The following is a 22,390-nucleotide window of genomic DNA, read 5'->3' as shown; positions in this document are numbered from 1 at the left end:
AACAATCACCATCTTGGCATTTTCGTCGTATTTTTAGTAGAATTTTTTTTTGTTAAACCATCATGACTCTTTCAAAATGTTAGGCTATCGGCTTTGCGGTGGACTTGGGGATATCATATTATTTTTATAAAAACTCTGTGAACAAAAGTTTGGGTAAGTATGTTTTAAAATTTTAGGCATTGTCATAGATGACTTAAAACTAAATTTTAGGTTTATTTTGTTAGTAACCTAACCTGCTGTTTTTATTTTAATACAAATTTAAGACTTTTATACCTGGTAAGATTTTTGTATCGTTTGTTTTCTAAGAGTGTCAAATGATGGTGGTGGATCAAAGGTCATATAAGATACTCCAAAATATTTTTGCATTGATTATTTTTGTGTTATTATCAAAATGCGGATAGATTATGTCTAAAATCAATTAAAAATATTATTAAAAATTATATTAAAATTATAAAAAAATTATTAATATAGAATTTTAGATCAGTTGAAATTACACCATTTAACAGATCGGCTGTATTTTTACACGTGTTATTATATTTTGAATTTTCATAAAACTTTTATTTTTTTAATATTTAAAATGATTTATTTAAAATTTAATGAAAAATTTAATATTCTTTTGAGTAAAAAAAAAATTCGAATAATGTATTTTTAAGTGAAGTAAAATACAAAGAAGTATTACTGTATTAGAAGAAGTCAAACTGTTAAAAAGTGGAGCAAAATTAAAACCAAATGATTATAAGTTATTGAAGCGCTATAATTATAAAAAAAATTTGTTAATATTCATAAAATAAATTATTGTAAATTATTAAGATAACAAAAATTGTTTTATACATTTTTAATTAATTTATTGTGATTGCCCACGGTACTCTGGTCATTTTGTACAATGCTCGGGCAAAGTGTATAATTTTCCACATTGTCCATTGAAATTGGACATTGTACACATTGTCCGGGTATTGTTATATAGCTAAACTTATGGAAAATCTCGTATTAAATTTTCACCTCTTAGCTACTTATACAAAAATGTTTATGAATTATTATACCTATAAAATAATTTGCAAATATTCATGGTTTTGTCAATATTTATGTTCAATATCTATAGTATAATACTATAATATATTCCTAATAACATTAAAATAATATGTTTATAATACTGTATAATTATTATTTATATAATAACTGTAACATTATCAATAATTATTTTTTAATAAATAATTATTTTAATACTAAAGCACTACAAGAATAACTTATAAGGAACTTTGTATTAAATCTTCAAGTATTTTAATAGGGCCAAAAACATTTTATCGACACTTCAAAAAAAAATTTTCAGAAAAATTGAAAATTTCAGTTGTTTATAAATAGCTCAAAAAAAGTCAAAATATTTTGAAAATTAAATCATGTAAAGAATATGCCAATCTAAATAACTGGTAAAATTTTCTACGACTTAAAATTTTTGAATAATAACAAATATTTAAAATCGTTATCGTTACGCTATTTCGTAAAAATTTAAAATTCAAATGCACTTAAAATTTTTCCTATAATGATGCTTCGAGTTTTCTCTATAGCTACTTGAAGGAAAACTTATGGAAAATTTAGTGTTGTATTTTTAATCCTTAGTTATAAACACCAACATTTTTATGATTTTTCAACTTCAAAATTACTTGCAAATTTTCGCGATTTTGACATATTTCGTACAAATTTGATCTATAATAAATGCTTACAACAAAAAATTGAGATTAACGATTTTTAATTTTTTTATCTACAATAAAAATAACTCAAAAGGAACCTTGTATTAAATTTTCAAGTTTTTTTTCAAAATTTTTTTTCGACACTTCAAAAAAAAAAATTCTCATAAAAATCGAAAATTTCAGTAGTCTATAAATTAGGTACTCAAAAAACTCAAATTTTTTTTAAAATTTAACTGTATATAGATAACACTAACATAAACATTTGGTGAAAATTTCAAGTATTTACAGTGATTGGTTTTTGAATTACAACTATTTAAAAAAATCGATTTTTTTGAAAACTGTTGGAAAATGTTTACTTTTTACCTCTATAATGCCACATGGATATTCACTTTGTCATCGGAAACCACCCCCAAAGTTTGAAATTGAAGCATTATTTCGACTAGTTACGTTGTACATAGACACAAAAAAAAAACAAAAAAAACCACACATCATTGTAAAATCAATGCATTCATCACTTTGTTCAGAATCTAATAAAGCGCCAATGTAAAAATACATATTTATTAATCTATAGCGATAAATGAAAGAAGATGGACAAATTTCAAGATATGAATTTTTGAAAAAAGTATGTTTTAAGAATAACTACAAAATAATTTGTATGTATTTTCAAGATTTTCGTGAATATTGTAAAAGTTAAATACCTATAAAAAAATTGTGTCTATGTAATTTGGATATGTATAATATATAATTATATATATATATTTATAATACATTTATTTTGGTATGAAACACTTATGAAAAACCTTGTATTATTATACTTTCGAGAATTTTTACTCAAAAACTTAAATTAATTTTTAAAAAACAATTTTTTTTTTTGGAATATTTCAAATGTCTATACATAACTTTATTTTTTTGTGATTTTAATAAATATATTTATCATAGGAATTTGAAGCTTTTAGTCATTACGTTTAAATTATAATTTTAACTACCGACTTATAATTTAATAATATTATTATAATTTATAATTAACTATAGGCAGCGAATACTACCGTACTCAGTCAGAAATATTGCGTGGAAAATATTATGTACTTAAATTATTTTCACATAATTATTCCAATAAATTATGATATTTTTTTAACTAAATTTTATCATTAAAATTATATGATTATACCCATAAATTATTTACATTACTAATGTGCTGCCATGATTTCAATTTTTGTATGATAATCATTAAATCATAAATACTAAATAAGGAAGTTTAGTGAGTAACAACAATAAATTATAAAATAATAAGTTATAAATAAGTATTAGAAAGGTGGAAGTAGTGTATATTATATTATAAATACTCAAAGTATACGTATGTAAATGTAATAATTAATATTTGTATTAATACATTATATTGTACCTATAATATTCTTACACGATATTAAAAATGTTATAGATGTTCATTTTAAATACATTTTTCTGTATATGTTTATTTAAATTTGTGTACATTACTCATCATTATTCTTGTTACTAACCCGTATTGTATGCGATGTACCTATATTATTATATTTTTACATACACCTGCCTACCACATCAATAGCCTATTAATATATGGATCGTATTTAATTAGCATAAACACAATAATTATAAACTGTACAACATAAATAAGATTATGATTCAAAGACTCTAAAAAATAGTTTTTACCTACTTAAAAAGTTTTAAAGACATTTTTGATCTTTATAAAAATGATGTTGGTAGTTTTTAATGAAATATTAAGTCAAAGATATATTTGTCTTTGGTCTTTATTTTTAATTCTTTTTTTATTGCTTAACTTGCTTGAAAAAGTTCTAAGAATAGTAGTAACTAATAATGCATATAAATTACATATTTAAGCGGACGAGACACAAAATATGTATTTTATGTTACTGCAGTTTCTGACATTTTAATTAGTTTTATAATTACTTATTAACTAAAGCCAAACCAAATTGATTTTTCAAGTGTCACTGTTTCATTACAATTTTTAATTAAATTTAACGTATGCAGATTTTATGAAAATCGATTATAATATAATTATACACTAGGTACGTATTCCACAAGACAATGTATACATTCCGAATAAACCTGAAATTGAAATCGTGTAATATTTATTGTTTTGCAAAACAAAAATAATACAATTTCCATTTAAAATATTCACTAAAACGTACACTTTTTGTACATTTTATTTCTGTTCATTCGATAAATATTATTATTAGTGGAAAACAGTAAAAGTCTAGATTTTGATCGAGCGTATATCTGCAAGGTAGGTATATGCTATAAACACATCGTCAATAATATTATGTTATGTTTTTCGCGCAACAATAATAGTAATATACATCGCGAAATAATATTGTGACCGATCGACGCGCACGCACGTCTCCTCGTATATAATGTACCACCATGTACGTTTTTTTTTTTTTTTTTTGTAATAAAAATATGTAATAATATTATCATATAGAATTTGGGCTCGCGCGCGGCGGCGGTGGTTGTCGCTCCGCACGGCGCCGGCGCCCCCCGCGGATAAAAGCTACCCCCGCCGACGGGCCACCTGCCGCCACGTCCGACGATCGCCTCGTTCACGCCCGCCGCCGCCTCCGCCGTCCGACCCGACGCGAGCGCCACCTCGCACGGTCTCTCTCCTCGACGACGACGACAATATTTTCATCGCACCGCCGATACTCCGCTCCAGCAGTCGGCCGTTCTCCAGCGTGCGTCGTGCTACCGTTGTGGACCAGGAGGTGATACAATAGTCACGCGCGCTCAGACCGTCGCTACAGGTGATCGTATCATTATTATTATTATTATTATCAGCGCGTTTTATAAAAATTTATTTCACTCCGACGGCTGTCCGAACTGTACGCCGCCGCGCGTCCTTCCGTCTACATTAATATATTGTCGGACGACGTCAAATACGATCGCTGCAATATTGTACCGATAACGTAACGCCCAATTTTCCGTAGGCATTGCAGCTGTAGTCAGGCCGACCGGCGACCAGATCGCGACGGCCAACATGACCGGGTCGGACGACAACAACGGCGGCGATTCGGACAACGCCGGCGCCGGGGTGGCCGACGACGGGGACGGATGGGTCTTCCGCCGCGACAAGTTCTCCGTCGGGGCGTTGCTGACCATGCTGCTGTGGTGTGCCCTGTTCGTCGCCATCGTGCCGCAGCCGCGAGCCGTGGCCGGCGCCCAGCTGTACACCAACACGTTCTCGGTCAGGCTGCACGGCGACGTCCGGAACGGCAACGGGCACGTCGACGAGGAGGTGGCCCACAGGGTCGCCAAGAGGGCTGGCAGCGGGTTCGAAAACGTCGGAAAGGTATTTTACACGCGCAATAATATTACATATAATATTATAATATATATAACAATACGTCGCACGACATTTATCGCATCATTATAATTACCTATAGACATTGTACACGCACGCGAGTACTCGACCAGCTCACTGGGTATCACATGTATACATATGTATTTTACGGTTTAGGTGGGTGCAGTGTTATGGGTAACCCCGCGGTGGGTGTACGGCGGTGGCATATAGGTCTTTTCCGACTCGACGTGTAGCTGCAGCGGATATACCTCCTACGCCCCGTCGGTAACTGACGTCTGTTACGACGGTATTATTAAATTGTGAGACAATGATATTGAGTAGTATTATCTAATCGTGTATATGTGTATATGTGTATGTGTATAGGTGGGTATGTGTCGGTCGATAAAATTACAATATATATTAGCGGTCGGCGGAAAATATAGGATTTTGCAGTAACACCTGCTATTGATGGAAATTATTATATAATCTAAAATTGGTATTATAGTGTAAACATAATCTTTTCATCTGATAAATTCGATTGGAATCGAATTTTCAGTGCCATCTGCGTGAGATTATGATATCGCGCTGCTCTACCGTTTTGCAGGGGGAGCATCAGGTGTATTTTAATTAAACGCCACGGTGGAGGTTAAGGGTAACGTTCGGGCGGGTGGGTGAAGAGATGGCGGTATGTATCATAATAATGTATCGACCGCTGGTGGCTGAGGTGGTTTGAATGGAACACAGAGTGGGTCGAGAGTTTTTGGAAAAGTACACGAGTAGGTGTAGATAATGGCGGCGGCCGTGCGTGGTGGTGTAGAGGGGCTGGGAGTTAAACGCGGCTGACGCTATAGTCCTACTGACGTCATTGCACCCGCAATGTGATTTATATTTTATTCAATTTCAAAACATCGTGTTTTTTTATTTATAAATGTACAATCCCATTATAGATGCCAGACATATTCAATTTGTAGATAGAAATTTCTACATCATAATTGCGTTATGATTAAATACAATATGATACACAACTCCTACGCTTTTATGTTTAGATACACTATACGTCTATAATTATTAATTATATATCTAATATAATTTATGTCATGGTCTGTGATTTTAAGTTTGATTCAATTATATTAGTGCTAGTTTTTGAAGAGAAAAATTTCAACCCTTATTATTTTTATGTACACATACACACTCGTGTGTACATATTAGATGACGGTTGGGTTACTGGTGATGGTCAGGCTTTCACGATATTGATTGATGGACGTGTGGCTCGGAACACGTCAAAACAAATATAAGTGATGATGGTATATATTTTAATGGCTGCAGCGAAAGCTTTTATCAAATGACAGAAGGTTCAAGTTGTTTATTTGAAAAGGGGTTGACATAAATTAATTGAATGTTTGCGACTAAATATTCACTGGATCTTATAATTTATTATGTTATATATAAAATATATTATGGAAAACTATTAATTTATGATTTAACTATGGGTTAGAAATATTATGGTGCCTATTTATTTTTAAGGTGTTTTTAAAAGTCATTAGTAAATGTAAGTTTTAAACTTTTTCGAAAGAATCATTTCTCGTCCTTATATTATATATATTATCTACACAAACATTATAACATTATTTATTATAGAAGTATTGTTTTATATTATTTATTCACATAAACTATAAATAAAGTATTATGTAGGAATTTCAACTCATTATATTTATATATATCGTGATATTTAATGGGAAATTAATTCAAATATTAAGCACACTATTATACCGTACGTCTGTATTAGCAAAAATATATAGCAAAACAATTTACAACGGGGTTTTGAAACTTTATAAAAGTATCAGTGTATAAAAACACACGTCATATCTATACTTTTACAATTTTATTTTTATTTCCATTTTGCTATAAATATTTTAGTCATTAAAATATTTTCATTAAAAAATGTATCGTGTTTATGTCTTATAGTCTATAGAGATATCGATTAAACTTTATAAAATTAAAAAATTAAATATAATATTAATTTTATATTTTAATAGTGAAATTATGTTTTTTGTTAGTATTTATTTTATAATAAAATGATTTTAAATAGCTAGAATCTCGTGTTTAAAAACTTTTAGCTTGTTATTAATACATTTTAATTTAAGAAAACTTATACTTCAAACTTTTTTGTTTAATTTGTTAATTGTTTGGTTTGATAATGTTAAAAACTAAGCTTTTATCTAATTAGTTTATTAAGGATTATATAATTTTTTATTTATAGAAATTCTTCATTAATTTTTTAACTCTTTCAATTAAAACCTGACAAATTAAAAAAAGTGCAAATGAAAAATAATTAACTCTTAACTTACGGGCAATGTAAAATCAATAAACCTCCTACATAAGCTATTTAAAATTCAAAGGAATGCATACTTTAGTCTTCTAGAGCATTTTAAATATTATTTGTAAGGTACCTACGCTTTATTGACGTATGAAATATGTGTATATATATTAAATTATATTATATAAAATTATATATCATGATGGTAACTATAATTATAATTACTTATCTATATTCTATACAGTATATTGTATAATACGAGTATACAATTTATTATAATTCCAAATATTGAAATTAAAAATACTTTAAAATTTAATTTCATTCTTTTACCATTAAGGAGAAACTTCTGTTTTTCAATTTAAATGAGTTTTTTTTAAAGATATTAGTGTAATTAAAATGAGTTAAATTTGAGTTTTCAAGCTTTGTATTAAACATATTTAGCTAATAAATGCAAGATTATTGAATGACATTTGGAGTTGGAAGTTTTTAGAATTTCAATAACTCATTTACAATAAATTGCTACTCGTTTTAAAAATATTAGCACATTATTTGAACTAATCGGACAAAGTAGGTGAGCCGAATCCACAGAAATAAAATTAGATTTCGCGTGTACCTACATTCATATCCTGTAAAAAATATTTTAATTTGCCCAAGTCATAGAAAATATGATGTATTATTTTGATATTCTTATTAAATTATTAACCTATGTCCTATATGTATATATATATACCAAAAATTAAAACATAAAAATAGAAATTAGTTGTATAAATGTTAGCAAATTCAATGGATAATCATTTGATTTAATGACAACAGCATGCTAAAAATTAATACGGTAAAAGTTTGAAAATTTAAAACACTTTAATATTACTGGAACTAAAAAAAGAAAATTACAAACATATGTTGTGAACGCAAAAATAAGGTGAATATAACTATAAGGCTAGGATGAACATTCATTAAACCAGACGCAGCTGATGAAAATTTAATTTTTTCAAAGAATGTATAGAGTTAAGAATTAAAAAACCTGAACTGGAATTTACATGAATTGAGTGCTAAATATTCACATGAAAAAAATTATATTGAAAAATGTAAAATAGAGGGGCGGGGCCCTAGAAGGTCGTCGAATAACAATTTTCCTGGAAACCATACGATGATGAGAAATGCATTACATGATGTAACGAAATTATTCAAATAGATTTGCTGATTTATATAGGTTATTATATTATTTGTTATTTATATAAAAATGTAGGTGTATACATTTGATTTAACAATAAATGTATGTTTTAAATAGCACTCCATGAAAATTGAAATATTAAAAACTATTTAAATTGTTTCATGATCACATGTTATTCTTATATAGGTACCATATTATACAGGTATCACGGTTAAAAGTATAACGGTACGTCATTAATGACAATTTTATTGTGGAAAATATACTAGGCCATCGTTTGGATATAAAATTATTGTTTATAATTGAACTATCTATATGTAAACATATTTTAACTTTTTTTTTTTTATGATTGCATATTGAACATTTTTTTAACAACATTATTTATAAAGTTGGAAAAAAACGATTATTAAAAATATTTTATTTTGAATTTTGCTGATACGACGAATATAATGGTTTTACAATGATATTTTTTGTATTTGTGTACAGGATAAAAAAATCTTCTGTTTTCAATTTTAAAAGTTGCAAATTGAATTTAGTTTGTACTTTAAAGAGGTCTAAATTAAATATGTCCAGTATTTACAAAATAATTGATCAAAACAAACAAAAAAGATAGGCAAGTAAGTATCGCTCTGCTGTATATTAAGTGTCGAGTGGGTTACTTTTATGCGTGTATTAAATTTGAATTCAGATGTATCATTATATAAGAAAAACGAAACTGAGTGAAATCGATCAGTCAGCCTAGATCAATAATAGTAAATAATATATTTCATATGTATTTTATGTATAATATATTTAAGTCAATGATTAAAATAATCGATAATTTTCTATGGATAATAATAAAATGTATATTATTGATCAAATAAAAAAAAAATTATTATTAGAAAGTTGGAGCTCTTGCGTATTTTCATTATTAAAATAAATTATATTTATGCAAGTACAGCAAATAGGTACTGCGTAAAACGAAATATGTATAGATATAACTTTTATAGTTGCTTTTATTGTTTTGTGATTCGAAAACTTTAGCTATTATGAACCGCATTAAACTAGTTAAAGATTTGATAAGTTTTAAGGTAACCATGGTTACTATAAAATTATTTTATTAATACCTAATATTGGATTTGCATAATATAAATAAATAAATTAATTAAAATAATTAAATAATAATAAATAATAAATTATTTAATTATATTTAATATATATAAATATTTAATATACTAGTTTTATTTTCATTTTTAATTTGTTTGTTTTTTTCAATTATAAAACAAAAGTAATGGAAATTTTTAACTTTTATCCCTCTAAAGCACAAATTGAATAAAATTTGTTATTCTAAATTACCCTTAAAGGGTAAAATCGACTACTTATCGTTTACACAGAAACAATAAAATACACATCTTTGTAAAATAAATATGTAGATACATTCATATCTACGCTCAAAATTTCAAATTAACAGGTTAACAAATAACAACCACGTAATTTTTCAGTAGGTACATTACCAAAAGAGCTACGTATACCATTTTTGGTACACTTGTTGTTTTGCTAATAAGTTTTTGTATACCATAGGTATAACCTAACACTGGAGTTTTTGCCAAAAAGTGTTATGTGTACCTACTATGGTACACGTAAATACGATTTTAACACAGGAAAATATTTCATAGCCCACTAGACCAACAAAGTTTCGATCAGCCCATTGAAATCATTTTCAGCACATGCTGAAACCAAAAATTCTAAAAACATATAATAAGCATAATTATTTTTTATAGATATTTTAAATTCAAATTTGGACAAAATTAGAAATTTAAACTGAAGATAACGAATTTAGTTATTTATTATAATTAAAAAACATTATTCACGGGGAGTAGAGACATAAAATATTTACATATATATTGTATATTAAACACACAATGATATTTTTAAGTGCAATGCTTTCGACGAAAATTATTTCAACCTATTTTACTACTATAATAATAAAATAAATTACTTTATCTAATAGAATGTTATTTTACATAAAATATAAATAAATTACTTAATATAAATATAATTTACTAAGGGATATACGCTGATAAACCACCTCCCCCTCAGAATTGTTTTTTTATATAATTATATACAGTGATATATTATTGAATTAAAATTTAATACATCTTTTACATTAGTCCACTCGAAACTTATCGAATAACAGTGCGGTATATACTTGCCTAAGTTATTTATATTATTTTTGGTTCCACGTCAGAGAGTACCTAAAGTTAGATACTTAGGTTTAATATTAGACTGCAATTTGAGATGAAACTTTCATATACAAAATATTAATATGCGCTAACTAATATATAAGTTATATTGTTTGAATAAAACTCTCTCCTTAGATGTTATGAAAATTGTTTATTCGTCACTATTTCAATCTATCTTACAACATGGGTTAACTATTTGGGGTGGTGCTTCTGAAAGCTTACTAAAGCCGCTAATTTCATTACAGAATAGAGTAGTTCGTATCTCCCTCAACAAAACAGTTCGAGTCGGTTCTACTAATGATAATTACAAGGAACTGTGCATACTTCCACTAAATTTCTTATATAAAAATATTCTATTTCTTTTATTTTAAAAAATCATTTTAAATTTGATCCTAATATAAATAAGCGTGAATTTATAAGATACGATCTAAGTATCAATTATTCTAAAAAAGTTATTAGTAAGAAATTTGTAAACTACTTAGGACCAACTTATTTCAATAATTTAGAAATTAATTCTAAGAAGTTTCTTAGATTAAATAATTTCAGTAATATAAATCAATATTTATGTTATATTTTTATAACTAATTTTTAATCTTAATTACCTAGTTTTATAACTTTATCATTATTATTTATTAATTGATATTTTGTTTATAATTTATTGTAAATTGTATGTGCTGTGTAATCTCTAAGAAGATAACTCGCTACCTTCATCACAAGCTTCGTTAAAGAAGGCAGTTAAACCAAATTGTTTGTTCAGTATACTTGTATCTGTATTTATATTATACTTAAATGGTTTAACTAAATAAAATAAAAAACGTAATTTGGTCGTGAGCGATCTAATCGCTGCAGTTCTCAAAAGAGCGCTGATTTAAAAAAAAATACAATCTAACCCAAAGAAATATATAAAATATAATTTAATTTAATAATTAAATTAAAAAAATTAATCTCGTAAATATTGTTATTGAATTTGATTATTCGTAAATAGCTGTTTGATTGTATGAATAGGTATTGTAATATTTTAATTAATATTGTTATTCAATAATAAATTATAGATTCGTGGTACTAAGGATGAATTCCAATTTGTGCATCATGGATTACCAAAAATACGTGGTCGGCGTTCTATACCTTCAGTTTTACTTTTGCAAAAAGATCCATCAGTAAGTACCTATATAAATGTAATATTATTAATAATTAACGTACATAATATTATGTAGTACCTATTTATTTTACATTTAAATTTTAAACTAAAATGTATAATATTTATTAGTTAATTACTCTATTTTTTTTTTTTTTTTTTTTTTGGTTTTGGGTCATTGAGACCATACCGCCAAACAAATTTCTCTCCATCTATCTCTGTTTTCTGCCACTACTCTCCATGGTATCTCTGGTTCAATGTTTTCCACGTCTCTTTTTACACAGTCTTCCCAGCGTAAGCGTGGTCTTCCTAAGGGTCTCTTACCGACCGGGTTCTCTTCGATTGTTGTTCTGACTATGGATCCTACTCTCCGCCATGCATGTCCAGCCCAGGTTAATCTTCTTTTCTTGATTTCATTAGCGATGTTCGGTCTCTGGAACAGCTCTTCGAGTTCTTTATTATGACGTTTACGCCATTCACTTGTGTTTGTGTCAAAGCATGGGCCGTAGATTTTCTGTAAGATTCTCCTTTCAAATACTTTTAGTCTGGTTTCTTCTGCTTTCCTATTTCCTATTTCTATTATTTAAAACAATAACTTAATGATTTATATCACTGTTGGGAGTTTCTCAAACTCTTAAAATTAAAAAAAAAACAATAAACAAGTACAGATGTAACCTCATGTATAACTTAAAGACAATTTAATTAGTTTTGTTTTATGAAAATATATCATATATCATATTAATATACCAAGCGTACTTCTATTTATAATTGTTATTTTAATACAATATTTGAAATATGACGATGGGAAATTAATTATGTATTAAAGATAAACAATTTTATTTTATTTTTTTTTATAATAACTTGTAATATCTTAGTTTTCTCATACTGAAATACGATGTGAACATCTTTAACTTTTTATGTTGTATACATATTGCATAAACAAGGCGCCGTCTTATATCAATCTTAATTTGACTTATAATTAATATATTTAATATTATTGTATTATTTCAATCATATTTAATCTGTTGATATAATTTTATAGAGTTAATAGCCTATTGATAAAACTGAGAAAACTAGCGCCTTTATTTTAACGTTTTTAATAGACTAGTGCTTTTTAAGTTATAGCTTTTTCCGTTTAGTCCATAGTGTTTATCTGGACCTCATTTTATAGTACCTACTCATTACTCATTAGTATCTATTATATTATTATTGAATACTAATTCAGTTCTTAACGTAATCAGAAATTATTTGCTCCTAATTTTTTCCTATTATCTTAAGTTCAGAACACACATTTTTTGTCGTAATAAAATTATTTATATAAGAAATATTTCTGTATCTATGAAAATAATAATTACTGTTAAATTATTCAAATGCTGACTTTTACCAAACATGAAATAATATATACGGATAATGATTAATGATGTCTATACGTAATTACAGCTTTGATATAATAAATTGATTATTTACTGTGCCTGCTATTGATTATCAATATTTGCTGAATATGTTGATTAATCACTATTATTAGGTTAACCACCATTATCTATTTAATAGAGAAAGTAGATAGAAGTAGATTCTATTACATATAATTAGTATATTATTGAGATACTGTCGAATATTATAGGTATTTGGTTATATACGTCATAAATGTTTGTAATAATGTATCTGTATCACAATTTCATATTTATTTTATATTGCGTTGAATAGTTTATCGATTTTTCCATAATTAAATTCAGTCGAGGTTGGACCAAGAGTTTCCGAGGTCTCAAAACTGTTTTCATGGAATTCTTATTTTCACTATAAATTTATTAATTTGATTCAAAATACATATTTTGTATTATTTCATAGCGATTGCATATTAGCTGCGTATTAAAGAAAACTAAACTATAACCATGAATAAATATCTAATCCGGATTGTGTCTCATGTTTTTGTATGCAATTTATAATTTTCAGCCTGATGACTACTTATCATTTTAAATTTTTACCATGAGAATATGGGATACAACTAATGGTCACTCATTCATATAATAATTGTTTATTGTCAGTTTTTATAATTCATAAAAAAAATATATACGGCTATATAATAATTATTGCAATATTTAATACATTCAAAAATAAAATCTTAAGTATAATATTAAACAAATTATGATAATTATATGCATTTAATAATTAAATATTTGCAATAAATTAAATTTTTTTTAAATAAATTGATAAAATATTTACTAAGTGTAAACACTGAGGAAAGTATGAAAAGTTTTTCTCGAAGTTCAATTTGTGTACTGATCAGATACACGTTATATAAATTACTTATTAAATATAAGAGAAAATTTTAAAAAACATGGTTGAAATTTGGAATCATACTAAAGTATCAAAATATGTAAAAGACCAAATAGCTTGTTTTACCCTCACAAAGTATGAATAAAATCGTGTTTGTTTTTTTTTCAATTATAATATAATTAACATATAATTTTAAAACTCTAATGACATTAATTTTTAAAAGTTCAAACTAGTGAAAATAACTGTAATACATTTAAACAAATATATAAAAAATTTCAGGTTAAGTCTGTTCATCAGCAACCAGGATTTAAGAGAGTGAAACGTGGATACAAACCATTATTTATTCCATCATATCCATCCTTATATTTGAATAGAGATGAATTTCTTGCAAGTCAATACAGAGAATATTCTAATAAACCAGTTGAAATTGACGATGATCTGGATCGTTATGGTAAATTACCAATGGATCCATTATTCAAGGAGCAATGGTATCTGAGGAATACAGGACAAAATGGTGGTAAACCAAAATTAGATTTGAATGTACGAGCTGCTTGGGCTCAAGGGGTATCGGGCAAGAACGTAACTACAGCTATAATGGACGATGGTGAGAAAATGTCTAAGTGTCTAAATCAGATATATTAAAAAAAAAAAACATTTAAAGTATAAATACGAGTACCTATTATAGAATCCACAGCAAATTCACTTTTATTTAGACAAATACATTAATCGAACAGTTCAGGATTAATTTTTTCTAAAAATTAAATTTCTGACTTGAAAATAAGTTCCACTTTTTTATGTTATTTTAGGATTTCGACACATGCATATTTCTTCACAATTATTACACACATTATACTTAACACATGGAATATTAGAAATGTTTAAAACCAAAATTTAAATTTTAAACAAGTACAGAAAAACTGGAAAACTTACATAAGTTTAAAAAAAAAATTATAATATTATTCAATATTTATAAGTTAAATAAAAATCAGGAAAAAGTTACAGACTTGTTACATCTTTATACTAGGTAATATCAATAATCAAAATATTATTGTATTTATTATTTTCAAGAAATTTGATATGATGGCAAACTTACAACAAATATACACTTCATACCTACATTTCATTTTGAATTCATTTCTAATTTTTATTGTACATGTATTTTGTACAATAATTTTAATAAATTTACCAAAAGAGAATATGACATCTTATTTTTCTAATGCGATACTGTTGTTCATAAACTTGTAGATTAAATTAACGTTAATGTTTATGTAAACTATAACATAGTCATAAAACTGTAAAAATTATGTTAAAGTGAACACTTGATTAATTTTTTTTTATTTATACAGGAGTGGATTACACACACGAAGATCTGAAATATAATTACGTGAGTAACATAAAAATATCTACATTACATTTACCTACGTTTTTATATTAAAATGAGATTTATGTACAAATGTACAACTGTTTGTTAATGTCTACGCGTACGCCCATAACTGTCACCTGTTTTTATACATTCAACAATCAAAAATCACACTTTATATTTAGCTGCCTACTAATTTATTAATGTTCACTTCACCATTTAGAACGCACGAGCTAGCTACGATTTCAGTTCTAATGATCCATATCCATACCCAAGGTATACCGATGATTGGTTCAACAGTCATGGTACACGTTGCGCCGGGGAAGTGGCAGCTGCGCGTGATAATGGTGTTTGTGGTACTGGTGTGGCATATGACTCAAAAATCGCCGGTAAGTGTTCGGATTAGTTGGATTTGTAAAACAACTACAATACATGTTACGTATCTAATATTAATTATTATGGACAAAAAAAAGTATTTACTTACGTACGCGTTTTTAAGTTGATGGATTTTTACGTCGTTATATACTCGTATATATTGTGTATATTAAAGTACACAGTTATTGATACGAATTCCTATTTTTAATAAACTAATTAATTATGGAATAAATCCTTTCGCAGGGATTCGGATGCTCGACCAACCGTATATGACAGATCTTATCGAAGCAAATAGCATGGGCCATGAACCGGATTTAATTGATATTTACAGTGCTTCTTGGGGACCTACGGATGATGGACGAACAGTTGACGGGCCGCGTAATGCCACTATGCGAGCTATAGTCCGGGGCGTCAATGAAGTGAGTATGCTACTTATGCATAGATAAAATTAAATAATACATAAATTATAAATATTATGCAAAAGTTAGCGTGAAAAAAATATGTTATACTACAAAAATACCTTTCACCCCTCAAAGTATGTATGTTTAATTCCTGCCAGAAATCATCCTTAAAGTTGAAGATTTAACGTTTTCTTCATCAAAAATGTGACGACAATACATATATATATATTCTTAAAGAAAATATAGTACGGCTCACTATAAAATAATGCATTAAACATTTTAAAAGTTGGTGAATTGTTGCATTTATAAAACGATTATGATAGTCTGTATTTAAAGGCTATAATTATAATTAACATCACAATATTATATGTAACTTTTAAAAATGTTTTGACTAATTCTACAAAGTTATAATAAGATTAAATTTGTTATTAATTTTAAAGCAATGTCCTAGCTACAACGACTTATTAGATGTACTTAATATACCTACACCTACTACCTATTTATTTTTTTTTTAAATAATCCAAAATAGATACTTAACAATAAGCGTATATTTAAGGGTCGTCGTGGAAAGGGCAATATATACGTATGGGCTAGTGGTGATGGCGGAGAGGCTGATGACTGCAATTGTGATGGATATGCCGCTAGTATGTGGACAATATCGATAAATTCAGCAATAAACGATGGACAGAATGCTCATTATGATGAAAGTTGTTCAAGCACATTGGCTTCAACTTTTAGCAATGGAGCCAAAGATCCTAATACTGGAGTAGTAAGTATTCTGTAATGCACATCTCTTATAAAATAATAATTTTTGATGCGAATTTACGAGTTAAATTTTGATCACAATAATTATGTGTATCGCTTACAGTTCATAGAATATATTATATAATATATATAGTTACATTAATTAAATACTTTTTATAAATAAAAAGGAAATTAATAATATTAAATCTCAATAATTTTTATATTTTATATTATTTATTAATATTTTAAATCAAATGTTATTACTGCAGTATTTTAGCGTATGTGATGTAAATTATAGACACAAAAAATTATTATGAAAAATTTAAATCAAGTTGTTAAACAATATAATATGTTTTTTGTATTATAATAAATTGAAACTTTTAATTATATTTTTAGGCAACTACTGACTTGTATGGCAAGTGTACTAAATCTCACAGTGGCACATCAGCTGCTGCACCGGAAGCTGCAGGCGTGTTCGCTTTAGCCCTGGAAGCAAAGTATGTAAATACTATATAGTATTTTATGTACTAATTTTATCTTAATAATTATAATAATATTGGGTTTATTTATACTTACACTTCGATTTTGGTTATTAATTACTATCATTGTTGTATGAACATTTAACAGCCCTGATTTGACTTGGAGAGATATACAACACTTGACCGTATTGACTTCAAAACGAAATTCTTTATTTGACGCCAAACGTAGATTTCAATGGACAATGAACGGTGTTGGTTTGGAATTTAATCATTTATTTGGATTTGGAGTTCTTGATGCAGGAGGAATGGTCTCATTAGCTCGGCAGTGGCATACTGTACCCGCTAGATATCATTGTCAAGGAGGATCACATTCAAAAATCAGGTACCTAATAATATTGTTGTGTTTGCTATAAATAATATATATTAAATATTAATGAATAGACCAATACTATTGTTTGTAAATTTAGTTTCTTAAACTTTTAAGTATTTATACATTTAATTAAAACTTATTTAATTAATGTTTTAAGATTTAGTTTTGAACTTTAGAAGTAATATATATATATATTATTTTAGGTACAGTTACTTAGCTATACATATTAATTATAAAACAAATTTAATTTAATATGTAGGTACTTTTTATTTATTAAACTCTTTCTGACATTATTATGCAAATTTGACAAAAGATAACAAATTTGAGTTGAGCTTAAAATACTATATATTTTAAAATTTCAAATACTTAAATGATCATTACGAATGAAATAATTGATTAATATACTTGTTTGATATAATAATATATTGAGTAACATATTTGGTCAAGTCAATAATTAAAATTTTATTTTTATTTAAGGAAATTTACATCCAAGTCAGGCATTATATTGAAATTGAATACTGATGCATGCCGTGGCACCGATACTCATGTTAGATACCTGGAACACGTACAAGCTGTAATAACACTGAATGCTACAAGACGTGGTGATGTTGAACTATTTTTGACATCTCCAATGGGCACAAGGTAGGGATTCAATTATTAATCAAAGATCAATTAATTTAATTAATTTAATTAAAATTAAAATTAATGTTGGTAACTGGTATATATTATGAACAATTGAACATAAATAAAAAAAAAAACTATCTTGAAATTATTAGCTTTATATTTTCAAATATCAATAGAATAATAATAATTATTAAATACATTTTTGAAATGTATACAATGTCAAATATTTCGTTTCTGTAATAACTTAAAATTTATTAAAGGCTTAAAATAAGCCTATACAGCAAGTACAATAAACTAACATTTTAAAAATACTGTTCTTTATCCAATAAAGTCTACTTAAATATTAAATGAATTTACACATATTATAAAGTATAAAGTACCTATAAACATTCATAAAAGTTGTCCTATTGATATTTGTATAAAGTACCCAATATTTGTATATTAATTTAAAAATTTTACACTTTCAATAATAGCATATAAGAAATTACGATTCATTTTTTATATTTGTGTATATTTTTAGGTCGATGATATTAAGTAGAAGGCCTAATGATGACGATCGTAGAGATGGATTTACAAAATGGCCATTTATGACAACACATACATGGGGTGAATACCCGTGGGGTGAATGGATACTCGAGGTAATTGTACAAAATTATTAAACCATAAAATATGTTTGTAAAAAAATCGTCCTCCTCAAAATGCGTATAACCTCTTTACATCTCATAGTTTGTGACGGTGGTGTTAATTATTACCTATATTATTTATTACGACGATAATTTTATTACCTGTGTATTTTATGACGTACCTATTTGCTTTGCAGGCGAAATTCAATACACCGAGTCGGTTTTCGCAGCAATCAGCTAACGGCGGCGGCGGCGGCGGGGCACAGGCAAACTCCGGACAGGGATCTAAAACGGACTCGGCTAGTGATTTGGAAGAAAACCGTGGCGGGTCGTCGGCAGATTCGAACGAGGAAGAGGGAGACGGAAACGATTATGAAACGGTGCACACGGGTTTCCTGAAGGAATGGACCTTGATGCTGCACGGTACCCGGGAACCGCCGTACAGCCAACTGTCCGTCCGAGATCCGCATTCCAAACTAGCAATCGTCAAGAAAGCGCACACCATAGCTGGGCCCGACACTACCGTATCTCCACAGAAGCAGAGCGCATATTAGATTTAACGAAGATGAAATTAAAACACCAATGAATAATAATCACTATACGGAAATATCTCGATTGTCGTTTACAAAACATATAATATACCTACAATTATTAATCTATTACTATGATATATACATACATATATATTATACTATTACGACGCCCCCAAAAGCAGACCCTCATATTATTATTATATACTGTCACTGTAACGCGTAGACGTATTATATATATATATATTATATTATATTATGTTATATTTTTCAAAGAATCTATTCCCATATTACCTATTATATATATATATATTTAATTTTATCTTCAAATTATTTACTCCGATTTAAAAAAAAAAAAATAATAATAATTTATCATATATATTGTCCTACTATATTACACTATATAATTTTCATCGAAATATACGTATATATTATAGCCTCAGTAATTCTAGTCTGAGATAACGCCAAATAAGTATTAATGTAATTATTAAACATATACATATAATATATTAATTATACATTATATATATATATATATATATATATATATGTATAATTTAGAATATATTTTTAGGAAGTAAATATTATCGTATTTTAAGTACCTGCCTATAGATAGGTAGTTAATGCCTGTCAATATATTTGTTTTTGTTATCCTTATAGGTACTATCCCACTCATAATAGTATTATACTTTATAGATATCTATATATTATATAGATACCTATACTTTTAAGTATAGTCACTGCATCAATCTAGTGTCTAAGTCTTTTTATTTTATAAATTAAACAACTTTACTAATTCCATTTATTCCAAAGACACGTATCTATATGAAGTACCTATATACCACGTACTTATCATATAATAACAGAACCAATAATATTAGGTATTGTATTGTATCTATTTCAGTATATATGATGACGAAAGATTTATTGTTAAATTATATCTTGAAATTTTTTCAACCAAGTATACAGTAACACTATGATAATAATATGTACCTTTTATATTTTATTATTAGTTTTTAATTTTAGTAAAAATAACAATTTAAACTTATTTAAATGGTTGAACTAAATGTAATTATTATGCAATTGTGCCATGTTGGTTCATTGGTTGATTTAAATAATATTACAGAGTGTCAGTGCTTTACTTGGAAAAAAATAGTAGGGGTACTCTGTTGAGTGATGAGTAGGGCTCTGCCGATGTTACCTAATTCGATTAAAATGATTTGAATATTATGAATATATTATTTAAAACGATAAATATGCACTTTTACCTAAAAAATCCTGAAAATGAACACCAAACTATAGTTAAGTATTTTAAAATATGTATTATCTACATTTAATTATAATTAAAACAATTCAATTATTTACTGAACTGAATAATTTTTTTTTAATTGCCAAATTTTTAATAAATTAAAAAAACACTAATGTAGAAATCAGTCATAAAACCATACTGATAATAAAGCAATAAAATTAGAATCAAATATTTTAAATTCTATATTAGAATATATAAAGCTAGGTTATAACATATAAAATGTCTGTGTATATATTTATGGTACCAAGGTATACTATCATGACTACAACACAATAAATATATAAATACGAATAATAAGTGTAAAACCGTCTTGCATGAGCGATGAGCGTATCATAAAAAATTTACGCTCAGCAGATCATGATTAGCTCGGTTAGTTTAAAAATTAGAGTGAATCGTCTCATCATAAAACTTGATGTTAAGCACATTATCTGTGTTCGTATATTGGATTTTTACGATTATTTTATTTTTAAGTGAGTTATGAGCATTTTAAATTTACACTATATTATATACGCTAACTTGCTAAAAAATTGAAGTATCGTAAAAAAGTAATATACAAACACGGATAATGTTCTTACCATCGAGTTTCATAATAGGTCGATCCACTCTAATTTTTTTAACTAACGGATTTGCTGAGCATAAATTTGCCATGTTACGCAATTGTAAGACGGAGACAATACATGCAGTATTGGCGTATTTCAGCTAATAAGCAGTTAAATATAACTATAGAAATCTATAGGTACAGGTAAAAGAGTAATAAAAGAAACTACAAATGAACCATAATATGTATTTGGTTAATAATGTAAAAGTTACCAGTTTTGCTAACAAATTGATTTTTTACCATTTCTCATTACAAGTCCATACAGTCATTTTATTGTTTTAACAGCAAATAATTTTGCCCATTTGTTAACCTATACCACGTTTAAGTTTTTTATTGATGTCTATTGGTAGAAAGAAGATTGGCAAAATCTTAAAATAAAAAAATACAAAGTAGTACCTATAAATTAAAATTAGTAGGATTTTTACTAATTTTCAATACATTCAAACACACTGGAGAAAGGAAAAAACATTTAATTTATCTTTTTTTCTATATCTTTAATTTGTTAATTAAATATTAATTACAATAAATGATTAAAAAAAACCGATTAAAACATACAATTGATTTATGGAATCAATGTAACATTTTAAATGTATACAATATTATACTTAAGTAGGTATTTAAAATCAACTATGACAATTCAAGATGATGAATGTAAAAATATCACTTTGTTTCTGTTTATGTTAAATATTTTTAAGTGTAACATCAATGTTATACTCGTACTTACATATCTTTAAACTAAAATATACTTTAGTATACATAAGGTCTAATAATTAAAAAGAGTAGAATTAATATAATAATAAAAATATATCTTACATGTATGTATATATTACAAGTATGTCTACATT

General features: G+C 27.1%; 1 protein-coding gene across 2 annotated transcripts; it reads left to right on the top strand.

The window, feature by feature from the left end:
* Nucleotides 1-4,324: 4,324 nt before the first annotated feature.
* Nucleotides 4,325-21,007, top strand: LOC114119692 (neuroendocrine convertase 2). 2 transcript variants are annotated; one of them, XM_050205162.1, is made up of 13 exons: nucleotides 4,325-4,480; nucleotides 4,664-5,025; nucleotides 11,776-11,880; nucleotides 14,412-14,736; nucleotides 15,479-15,516; nucleotides 15,716-15,881; nucleotides 16,111-16,286; nucleotides 16,825-17,037; nucleotides 17,409-17,509; nucleotides 17,640-17,873; nucleotides 18,339-18,503; nucleotides 19,006-19,123; nucleotides 19,306-21,007. In XM_050205162.1, the coding sequence occupies exons 2-13, from the start codon at nucleotides 4,714-4,716 to the stop codon at nucleotides 19,660-19,662; spliced, it is 2,310 nt and encodes a 769-aa protein (XP_050061119.1). In that variant the 5' UTR covers nucleotides 4,325-4,480; nucleotides 4,664-4,713; the 3' UTR covers nucleotides 19,663-21,007. The 2 variants fall into 2 exon arrangements, with proteins under 2 accessions (XP_050061119.1, XP_050061120.1); XM_050205163.1 differs by having other exon boundaries at nucleotides 4,361-4,480; nucleotides 4,673-5,025.
* The last annotated feature ends 1,383 nt before the right edge of the window (nucleotides 21,008-22,390 follow it).

The sequence above is a fragment of the Aphis gossypii genome, chromosome X, assembly GCF_020184175.1.
Source record: "Aphis gossypii isolate Hap1 chromosome X, ASM2018417v2, whole genome shotgun sequence".
NCBI classification, from domain to species: Eukaryota; Metazoa; Arthropoda; class Insecta; order Hemiptera; family Aphididae; genus Aphis; species Aphis gossypii.
Note: the sequence above shows the minus strand (reverse complement) of the source record. Positions and strands in the feature narration are given on the sequence as shown.

Bases quoted from the DNA above. Each gene is read 5' to 3' on its own strand.
- LOC114119692 (XM_050205162.1), top strand. From the start codon at position 4,714: ATGACCGGGTCGGACGACAACAACGGCGGCGATTCGGACAACGCCGGC. The intron at 15,517-15,715 runs GTGAGTAACATA...TTCACCATTTAG, and splicing joins AAGATCTGAAATATAATTAC to AACGCACGAGCTAGCTACGA. The intron at 17,510-17,639 runs GTATGTAAATAC...AACATTTAACAG, and splicing joins GCTTTAGCCCTGGAAGCAAA to CCCTGATTTGACTTGGAGAG.